The sequence below is a fragment of the Trematosphaeria pertusa genome (assembly GCF_010094035.1).
Source record: "Trematosphaeria pertusa strain CBS 122368 unplaced genomic scaffold BU26scaffold_20, whole genome shotgun sequence".
Classification (NCBI taxonomy): domain Eukaryota; kingdom Fungi; phylum Ascomycota; class Dothideomycetes; order Pleosporales; family Trematosphaeriaceae; genus Trematosphaeria; species Trematosphaeria pertusa.
The window spans coordinates 757,434-768,433 of NW_022987231.1; the positions used below are offsets into that span (position 1 = coordinate 757,434).

At 42.1% G+C, this 11,000-nt stretch overlaps 2 protein-coding genes across 2 annotated transcripts; both read right to left on the reverse strand.

Annotated features, from left to right (window-relative positions):
• Positions 1-1,196: 1,196 nt before the first annotated feature.
• Positions 1,197-2,489, reverse strand: BU26DRAFT_584786 (uncharacterized protein; the record flags this gene model as incomplete). The annotated part of the gene is made up of 1 exon (XM_033834613.1): positions 1,197-2,489. One exon carries the CDS (start codon positions 2,487-2,489, stop codon positions 1,644-1,646), a length of 846 nt encoding a protein of 281 aa, XP_033677491.1. The 3' UTR covers positions 1,197-1,643.
• A 2,426-nt stretch (positions 2,490-4,915) lies between these two features.
• On the reverse strand, positions 4,916-6,866 carry BU26DRAFT_544081 (amidase signature enzyme; the record flags this gene model as incomplete). Its single annotated transcript, XM_033831719.1, has 7 exons — positions 6,327-6,866; positions 6,163-6,279; positions 5,715-6,113; positions 5,550-5,676; positions 5,384-5,503; positions 5,137-5,328; positions 4,916-5,085 (listed from the first exon to the last, which is right to left on the reverse strand). Exons 1-7 carry the CDS (start codon positions 6,441-6,443, stop codon positions 4,916-4,918), a joined length of 1,242 nt encoding a protein of 413 aa, XP_033677492.1. The 5' UTR covers positions 6,444-6,866.
• Positions 6,867-11,000: the final 4,134 nt, after the last annotated feature.

Here is an 11,000-nt window from a genome sequence, read left to right on the forward strand (position 1 = left end):
GTCTTCGCAGCACGTTGCCACTCCTCTTCGCCTAGTTGAGCGCCATAATAATGAGCATGAATTTATCCTCTATCTCTTGATGTGTCCCTGCTGTTGGCACTTCTCGATAGACCACAGCCACCACCCATCTCACCTCGATCAGGTCCTGACGTCTTCCCCCTGTCGCCCAGTGCACATATAAGCCCAGAAACATGCACTGGATTTATATCTGCTCTATACTCCGACAGAGAAGCTATCTCGAACTGCTCGATATCACCGTTGTAGGTGAGGCTCTCGGTGTCCGCCAGTGAGCGCCGCCAGCCGAGCTCCTTCCAACGCCCTCACCTCACCACCCACCACCACCACGGCTTGGAGATACTTCTCCATAGCTTCTAAAGCATTTCTCACGCCCGGGCTCGCGCATATAGCTACTCTCTCAGCGGCACCGCCCTCCACTGCCTCGCGCCCATCCCTCCATCTCAACCTTCACCAATCCGGCCAAATCCGGCATAGTTCACGGCATCACCTGGGCACACACCGCTCCCACACCGACGCTATCCGAAGACGAAACACTAGCGTCAGGCAACAGCGCTCACGCGCCTTCACCGCCCCTCACTTCCGCCCTTATCATGACGAAATCGTACGAGCGCTCGAGCTCCTATCGTCGGCGTGACGCGACCGCCTGCTCACGCCGCCACCTCATTGGCCGGGAGACGGCTCCGGCGCCGACAAGCGAGCTTTTTGTGATCTGAGCCTCGCGCCCGTGACCCAGCTCTGACGTCCGTCGGCCAGCGCGAGATCACTGCGCCAAGGCCCTAGAGGGGTATATAAGAGTGGCCCCCCGCCCGCCTCTGCTGCTTTCTTCCTCTTCTCTTCCACTCCGCTCCACTTCAACCTCGAAGCTCAAGTCTCTTCGGCCACCATGGTCACAACAAGCCCTCATCCTCTCTTTCCACCTCACCTGCCTTGACCAAGTCGACCTCGTGTCACTTCAGCTCAAGTACCTTCCTCTTCCCTCACCTTCGCTCGTGGCTGACACCATCAGGTTATAAGAGAATCGCGACTCTGCTTCGGCAACAAGTAGTTGGCCTCTTTCCCCCGTCACCCTTTGCTGACCTGGCTCAGTCACTACTTCACCAGTCACCTTCACCTTCATGTCACATCAAACCAACCCATCATGGTGACTTGACAGCCGAATCATCATCAGTAAGTCGCACCTGCCTCATCTCTTGATGAAGCGCTCACGGTCCCCAGTCTTCGGTTTCCATCGGTGCCTACCACACTCAGCACCTTCGTCGACATGACGTCGCCTGTCAACAAACTCGACGCTCACTGAGCAACGACGCCAACTTCACCTCGTCCCTCGCCATCAGCAACTCGGCAACTCACCGACCTTCACCGACTCGATGCTGGCTACTACCTGGTGGACTGGTTTCAAGCGTAAGTTACCACTCACCACCCTTCACCACAGCTTCACTGACAACCATTCAGATCAGGTTCTTGTCCCCTAGCACACATTGTTTGCTTTCCAGCGGGTGTTCACGGGTTCCACATACAGCCGGGCTCTCCCCATGACCCCCCGACCAACAAAGACGCAGCAGGTCCACACAGCGTGCTTCGGCTTAATCAAAGATCCCCTGGGACCTTCGGGTTGCTGGGGGCCGTCACTTGGGCGACGTGGATTCTGTTTGGTCTGGTTCGCGAGGGTCACCACGACAACCTGGAGGCCCGGCTAACGAGAACGGCGATGAGCTGAAGTTTGCACTGACTGCGAGCGTGCTTCGGCTTAACCAAAGATCCCCTGGGACCTTCGGGTTGCTGGGGGCCGTCACTTGGGCCTGTCGGTGAAGCGGATGCTCGGGATGAAGGTAGTGCTTTCGGTGGTTTTGGTGCCGAAGAAGCTTTCCACCATAGATAGTTTGCTTTTCGTTGTCTTTTTCCGTTGTCTTTTTCGTTCTGTGTATCGTCTTCAATAGCAAGAACCTGACTGCTCCATCATACAAATCTTCTTCCTTTGTGACGTCTTTGCCTTTCACGAGTCGTCCTTCCTGCCATGTTCCCTTCAACCACCATCCGAACGTGACAACAGCTCGAACATGGCAGTGGCGCTTGGAGTCCTGTCGCGTTCTACATCGCGGGACACGCGCCCGCAGGAGTTTAGCACCGCAGCTGGAGGTGTACCATGCGTATTCTATCACAATCTCCGCAATTGTATCAGCGCCTTTACCAAGAAACATAGATATCAGGCCAAGACATCCGGATGCGTGAGCGAGAGGCGTCAAAAGAAAGCTATGTAGACGAATACGGGATGACGTCCGCGGCGTCGGCACCGAACAACAGAACACTAGAAATACCTCTCCTCGCACACGACAGGGCACTACTCCTCTCCTTACCTCCAACCTCTCACAGAGGTTTAAAAAACCATGTTGTCTACGACTCATGTCCGCGGGACGAATGGATGGCCTATAAATCGACATGTCCGCTACTAAAACCAAGACATGATCGCACATGGTGGTCCGGCACCCTTCTCTGTTTCGCAAATCAAAAGTCGAGCGGGTTCACTTTCATGAGTTGGCCGGTCCCGAATGTGCACAATGGCAGACAATGGCGGACGCAAGTTCCATGTCTGCCAAAATTTTGACAGCATCAAATTCATGAGCTGGCCTTCTCCTCCGCTTTAGATTCCACTCAAGCAGTCATCGTCACGGAACATGTTTTGGATTTGCTTTGCTTTCCCGAGTACGATGGAGAGACAAATGGGTTCCAAAGTGGTAAACAGCAACGCAAGGCAGCGACGCAAATGAGCGCCAATCTAGAGAATATCGCCGCACTCAAGAATGGAAGTCCCAAAATGGATTCCAAAACTCTACCATGCCGGTCCGGCGGACGGGTGTCCGAAAGACGAAAGTGCGCTAGGACAAGGTCATATGGGGATGTCCTTGAGGCACGACCCTCAGAATGAAAGGAAACAAGCCATCCAAACCTGCAATGGTTTCGTTTTCGCAAAGGCATGCGTGTCTCTCCAACCCTTCTATTCATCGATATCACGGTTTCTCCTTTTTGAAAGCTCTCACTCTAATCACGAAGCTTTCCGGTCTTGCACAAAACGCAAGCCCCCTCAGACATGTTTGGATCCAGAACTCCCTTGCCCATGAATTGCTACTCTACCAATGCTATGAGTACCAAAACCCTTCCCACACACACACACGAGCCCTCGAGCAAGACCTAGCCGCGGTCCAAAGACTTCGGACGGGGTGGAGACATAGACTAGAGTGGGCCGGGAAAGCTAAAATGCATGAACAGGGCAGGAATGAAGCTGAAGCCAGAGACTACAATCTTGAATGGTTGCGGCGTATCCGAAAACCAAAATGCGATGCCGAATCTCCTCACAGGGACTGAAAACCTCTGCGCCGAAATATACACGCAGCACCGTGACCGCTGAGTATTATTGCAATCTCACTGTCTCAGCGAAGTTCGGACTAGAGATGAGGTAGTCGCCTGCAAGGGGGACGGCATGTTGCGAATGCCGGGTGACAAAGTGCTCCGGCCTATCAAAACTGGTAGTCGGAAGGGCGATGGGGTGCTGCTTTCCGAAGATGTCGAGTGACGGTTGAGTGGTCGAATATGCCACAAAAGAGTGCTTGCGTCCCTCTCTCACCCGCTTCCTTTCATTCCCCCTTCCCCGCCGCGGCTCTACTCAAACTTGACGCCGGTCGACCATGCTTCGCCGTCTCTCAAAGGCAAAGATTGGAGGGAGATACCTGATTGGTGTGTTTCCCCTCAAACGTGCGACTAGAAACATCATGCGACTCCCCGTCGACTGCAATCACTACAAGGCACTAACCAGCACGAGCATGTCCTTCAAAATGTGCAAAGCTAAAGCGGATGTGTGTTGAACCTTGGAGGCGAACAAAAAGTGATTGCTTGTGGCTATGTCGTCAGAAGCGACGGCATGTACAATGCACGGTCTTCTCTTGCTTAGGGCCCAAAGATGAGGTGAATAATTAATAGTACAGCAACAAGGGAACTCATTTGGCCCAGAAAGCCGCGGTGGACACTCACATACCTATCAAAGAGCTTGGAAGCGTATGCGTCCTCCATACCTCCCGAATCGCTAACGCTTCTCGAAGGCGCTATTCGAATCTTTTAGGCTTTTCCGCCTTCAAAAGCTCACAACTGAAAGGCCCATGTTCGTCGGGAAGTGTCTCCGTCGCGATATGCGCTAATCCTTCATGTGATGTGTGCCTCTTCGCTCGAGTCTCCAAAGTCGCCTAGATAGCCAAGTAATGTCCGGGAAACATTACAAGAGGAGGAGCTTGATGCCTCCAGAAGCAGAGAAGCACTATAGGCTAGGAGCATGTCGCCGGAAGTACCAACCCAATAATTATATGTTCCCCTTGTCATGGATATCGAAATAGCCATAAAGGCCACGGCAAGGGAGACCCGCTCGTTGGATCGGAAGACCAAAACAAATTCGTACCGCCTCCCTTTTATGTGCCGACTCGAGTAGGGTTGCTCCGAGCTAGGCGTGCCCCAAACACTGCTAAATCACGCATGCTAACTCAAAATGTTTCCTCTTCCTTGCCGGAACGATCACACTTCGAAAAAGGAGGAAGAGCACCTATGCTTGTCCGCTTTTCGAAAGTGAATCCCGCGATGTGATATGCTGGCTGCCTGTGTCCTCCGCTTCCTGTCTTCCGATAGCAGAGCTATCACTATCCCATGATTGTGAAGCACTTCGAGCCAATAAGTCAATACGCTCTCGCATATGTGGAGAATATCACAAACCAAAACCCCCTGATGGGTCATGCTATAGTTCTTTCCTTCCACGGAAACGAAAAGATGTGGAAGAGAAAGGGTCAGTATAGAGTAGTGTGTGCTGGGCCGCGGAAGTGGGATTATAAAGCCATTTGTTCGAAACTTTGGTAATACAGGATTACTCTCCTTCCAGTAACGGAGGCGATCGTCGTCGCGGAAAAGTGGCTTCCCACGCACTGAGCACCTTGACGAGTAAAGCATCCTGACCAGCCTTGGCAAGGATAGAGACACCAAACGGCCTTTCGTTATATTCAAGGTATGAAAGCGGCGCCTGTGCGATGGGATAGCCTTCTAGCGTTAGCATCTGGAGGTCTCTTGAGAGAACGCAGTGAGTTATACCAGCGCATGCCGCGATGGAGGACAGAAAGTCGTCACTGGGGCCGATGATCACGTCCACGTTGTGTTTTTCGAGTATGAAATCGACGCCCTTGTCTCGTGAGCGATATGGCATGTTGTCAAAATGTGCGCAATATTGCTCCTCTGATATGTGCTGGTCTTCGGTAGCGAGCAGGAAGTCCTGATTATCGTGGTCTATCGTGTATGCTGTTAGCTAATTTTATGTGGTAGCGTCATAGGGTAAACGTACCTGGCGGAAGCTCTCGCTCTGCATGTTTGAAGTTGAACTCGATCAGTTGAGGAAGACTTCGGAAGGTGCTTTCTTCAAGTTCCCGTAGATAGTGATTCAACTCGGCCTTCAGATCGGCACCTAAGATTGTTAGAGGCAAGCAACGCAAGATCAGAGAGTAACAGACGTGTGATCACCATCTCACTGTCTTCTCCGCCCAGCGTAATCTTATCTTTCGTGATTAGAGGGACATCATCAGCTACGTGTTTAGCCAGAGTCTTGATTTTCCGATAAGCATCACAGATTTCCCGGTTCTGTGAAAGGTAAGCGCTTTAAATGGCAATGTCATTACTGAGAGAGAGCTTATAATATGTTCTGTCGCTTCTGGAACTGGTTTTATGAAGCAGTCGGGAAACTTCCAGACCTCGGGATCGACGGTTGCAACCGAAATCCCATCCCACGAAGCAGTAAGGTACGAGGTAAAGCTCTCGCCACCCTTATTTTCTGATATGGCGTCGAGAAGGACAGCAAGGTCGTATACAGTCTTGGTCAACGGGCCAGCGGAATCGAAATTCTTCGAGACAGGGACGATTCCGGCCTGAGGTACGAGACCGATAGTTGGTTTGAGGATGTAGAGTGCAGCTCGTCCAGTGGGACAGGTCAGAGAGCCGTCAGTCTCGGTCCCTATCGAGATGGGAGCGTAGCCCGCTGACACAGCTACGGCAGATCCCGTTGACGATCCGGATGGACTCTGCTCTAGTGTTAGCAGTGTAGCATACCGTGAAGACAAGTCTACGCACGCTGTGCCCAACTTTGTCTCTGGGATCTAGGCAACCGCGAACATAGGCTGACTGCGCTTGTCCTCCGACCGCGGACCAGCCGATGAGCATCATGATGCCTCTATAGTTCGAGGGTTCCTGAGCGGTTAACGCTGTAAGCTTCATAGCACTAAAGGAAAACTCACGCTGAGATTGGCTTGGCCGAGAACCATTGCACCGGCTTGTATAAGCATATCGACGATTTTGGCGTTTCTGGTGGGCCTCGAATCGAAAAGTGCTAGACTGCCGGCGGTAGTCCGCATACCAAGGTCAGGATGGTTAGCGATGTTGTCCTTGACAATGATCGGAATGCCATGCAAAGGGCCTCTTAGGTGGCCGTCCTTTCGTTCCAGATCCAAAGCCTCCGCAATGGACCTCAGTTAAGGTAGTGGCCCGACGTGAATCATTGCATGGAGATAGTGATCATGCCTGGCTATTTGTCCAACGTATTCCTCAACAAGGGCAGTGCTGCCGATCCTGCCTTCTTGCAAGAGGGTCTGTAGATACTCGGTGTCTGCCGTGAGAGGGTTGAGAACGACCTTGGACATGATTGCAGCCCCCGGGGCGGTGGCAAACACGAAGAGATGGTTGAAAGAGGATTTAAATAACAGCAGGACGCTAATGCCAATCAGGCATGAGAGAATGAGTTGACGATGCAAGTGCATTAAAGAGCGACTGTCTCTGCGTCCACGGGTGTGGAGTTCAGTGCGAAGGTGTTGCCGGATATAGTTACTACTTCACGTAACCTAGTAATGTATATATATAGCTATATTTCTCGTAACGTACTTTATAAGCGAACGTGTTACACAAGCGAACGTGTCACCTTCTCTTGGCAACGAAAATTAGCAAAAATTAACCTGTTTTTCTTAAATAACTAAGCGAAACCTTAATACTTTTCTATAAAAATTTATATATATATTCTCTATAGTATATTACACCTTATAATAAAGTTACACTAAGATATATTACGTAATTAAAAAGCTATACGTATTTAAGTAACTTTTAAGAAAAAATCTAGTTTACTTCTAGTAAGTACTATTATATCTCTATAATAATATATAAAACTTATAGTATATAGTATTTATAACGTAATAAAGGTTTCTAGAAAACTTCTATACTGCTAGCTCTTCTAGGTATAGCGTAATAAGAGATAGAAGTTAGAAAAATATCTTCTTTAGAGTTTTCTCTTCTAACTATATATATATATAGTTAATCTAGCTATATAAACTTGTAATTTTATAAATTATAGTATACTTAAACTATGTAGAGCTTATTAACTAATAATATAGTAGCTTTAAGTAGTTATTTAAAAGTAAAGCCTTTTTATAGTATAGTAGAAAAAGATAGAACTATACTAAAATTATCTTAAAATTATTACTTCTAAATATCTAGAAATCTTATAATATATATAAGCTTATAATATATAACTTTATATAGCTAGATTATTAATATCTATATATAGTTAGAGAAGAAAACTCTAGAAAGATTTTTTTAAAATTCTATCTCTTATTACGCTATACCTAGAAGGGCTAGCAGTATAGAAGTTTTCTAGAAACCTTTATTACGTTATAAATACTATATACTATAAGTTTTATATATTATTATAGAGATATAATAGTACTTACTAGAAGAAAACTAGATTTTTTCTTAAAAGTTACTTAAATACGTATAGCTTTTTAATTACGTAATATATCTTAGTGCAACTTTACTATAAGGTGTAATATACTATAGAGAATATATATATAAATTTTTATAGAAAAATATTAAGGTTTCGCTTAGTTATTTAAGAAAAACAGGTTAATTTTTGTTAATTTTCGTTGCTAAGAGAAGGTAACACGTTCGCTTGTGTAACACGTTCGCTTATAAAGTACGTTATTCTTAATTAATTAACTTATGTCTTAATACTCTATAATTTATCTAATAGTTATAGGTCTAGATTTACCTACTACTATAAATTAAACCTATTAAGTTTATTTAATATAATTAGATAATAGAGTTACTAACTTATATATCTTATTATTACTAATAGATTCTAGAGTTACTCTAGAAATATACTATATATAATTAAATTCGCTTTATATACTATAATTTCTATAATAGAGAATACTATTATAGTTATTAAGATTCTTAGTATACTATAGAATTAGCTATACTAGAAGTTTCTTATAAAGAAGAAAGCTATCTAGTATAGAGTATAATAGTCTAGCTTAGTATTTACTAGAGTTATATAACCTTATCTAGTATCTTAGTACTTAGCTTTCTATATATAGAGAGCTCTATAAAAGCTAGCTTTATAGTCTTTACTACTATAAGCGTTCTAGAATACCTAGCTAAATAAGTTAGCTATAGATAGTACTATCTCTATAAGCTATAAGAATAGAGACGCTAGTAGAGTAGGTTAGATTAAATTTAGCTATCTAAAGGTAAGAAGTAGAAGAATACTCTAAGAGCTCTCTATATATAGAGGTGCTAAGCGCTAAGACGCTAGACTAGGTTACGTAACAAGGTTACGTAATCTAAGATTATATAACTAAGGTAAATCTCTAAACTAGACTATTATATTACTCTCTCTTATAGAGAGAGCTTATCTCTAAGCTTTAAAATACGCCTCTAAGGTTTCTCTTCTTCTAAAACTTCTATATTATACTCTTAACTATCTCTTTTAGCTTAGTTTTAAACTAGAAGCGCTTTTATAGCTACTACCTTCTACCTAATTACTCTATTCTCTATAGAGCTCTACTCTAATATAAAATTTACTAGAGAGAAAGAGGCTTATAGAGATTTAAACTAGAAGGCTTATTTATATGTTTATAGAGTAGCTTTATTATAGACTCTCTTCTTAAATAATACTATAAGCTTAGTAGAGTCTTAAATTACTTAGTAGCGTCTTTATATTACTTTTATATCTTCTACTCTTATAGATTTTAAATTCTCTACTATCTTCTTTAGAGTTTTCTCTTTTTTATACGTCTTAATCTAAGTATCTAATTATAATAGTAGCTCTAGCTTATCTAGATATACTATATAAAAGTTTCTTATTTTATAAAGAGTATTAATAAAGTCTATAGTATTATACTAGATAGAGTTAGAGTTATAAGTAACTTATATAGTATAGTATTAAAAGTAATTTTAATAAAGATAGCTATCTAGAATTTTATATATATACTATTCTAGATTACTATTAACTTTAATAGATAGCTACTTAGGTTCTATCTACTCTAGTAATAGCTCTAAAGCTTTTCTTAGCTAATTAGTATAAAAGATATTATATATACGTATATATATAAATAGCTAGAGCTAGAAAAAGTAACTCTTTATAGTAATAATTAAGTAAAAGCTATATATCTATTAATTAAGCTTTATACTAGGCTAATTTATTAAAAAGCTATAAGGTTTAATATAGACAAGGTTACCTATAGTAAAATTAAGTTCTTAGCGCTTTTTATTTACTTAGAATGTCTATCTAGCTTACGCTTTTATAATATTACTTTATATAATTTTAGTAGCTTTTTTTATAGTATTATATTACTTTTTAGTAAAATTCTAAGCTTTCTAGCGTAAGAGACGCTTATATAAAGTAGAGACTTTTATTATATACTTTTTCTAATTCTAGTAGTATATTAGCTAGTATTTAAATTTAATTTTATACGCTATTAATTCTATAGTTTTATAGAGTAATATAGCTTATACCTAGTCTATATAGAGTAGAAGGTTTAACTAATTATTCTAGTAGTAGTTAATAAATAAATATAAATACTAATTAAGGTATTAATTAATAATCTTTATATTTCTATTAGTTTATAAGTAGTATATAGTAGAGAGCTTCTACTTAATTTCTATAAGCTAGTAGAGCTTATCTATAAAGGTAAAGGTAAACTATAGACTATAATCTAATATAATAGACCTAGAAGAACTATATATACACTAGATATATTAGTAATATAGCTTTACTATATATTAAGCTATAATTTTCTTATAATAGAGTAGAGAGAAACTTTACTTACTTAGCTAATCTATAATAACGTATATATAGTTAAATTCTTTCTTATTAAAAAGAAAACTCTTAAAATCTATAAAGATAGTCTACTATACTCTCTTAGAAATAGATAGAAGCTTTAGAAAACCTAGCGTTTTATTACGTAGAGTATAGCTTTACTAGTAAGCCTTATATACTACTATATATATATTAACGTCTTCTTATATATCTAGCTAGTAATATTAATCTTATAGTAACTAGGTAGTCTTTTAGCGCTCTAGATAGGTAGTTATCTAAGTAGTATATATAGCGTATATTAAATACGTTTATAGATAGTTAATAGTAGAGACTATTAATTAATTCTAATATATTAGTAAGCTAGCTTCTATTTTCTAGGTAGAGCCTAATATAATAGCTTTTTCTTAAGCTAGCTATAGAAATTTATCTAATTAATTAGTAGTAATAACCTAGTTAATTATAGTATAGAGATTCTCTATAGAAGGTACCTTTATAAAGGTATTAGTAGACGTAATTTCTATAACGCTACTTGCTAGCCTCTTAGTAGCTAGAGTAGCTAGCTTACCTAAAATTTACTTAATAGTTATAATAGTCTAGTTTAGAGATTTACCTTAGATTACATAACCTCGAGTTACGTAATCTTATTACGTAACCTAACCTAGCGCCTTAGCGCTTAGCACCTTTGTATATAGAGCCTCTTAGAGCCTTTTCTTAACTTCTTACCTTTAGATAGCTAAATTTAACCTAACCTACTCTACTAGCACCTCTTATTCTTATAGCTTGTAGAGATAGTACTACCTACAGCTAACTTACCTAGCTAGGTGTT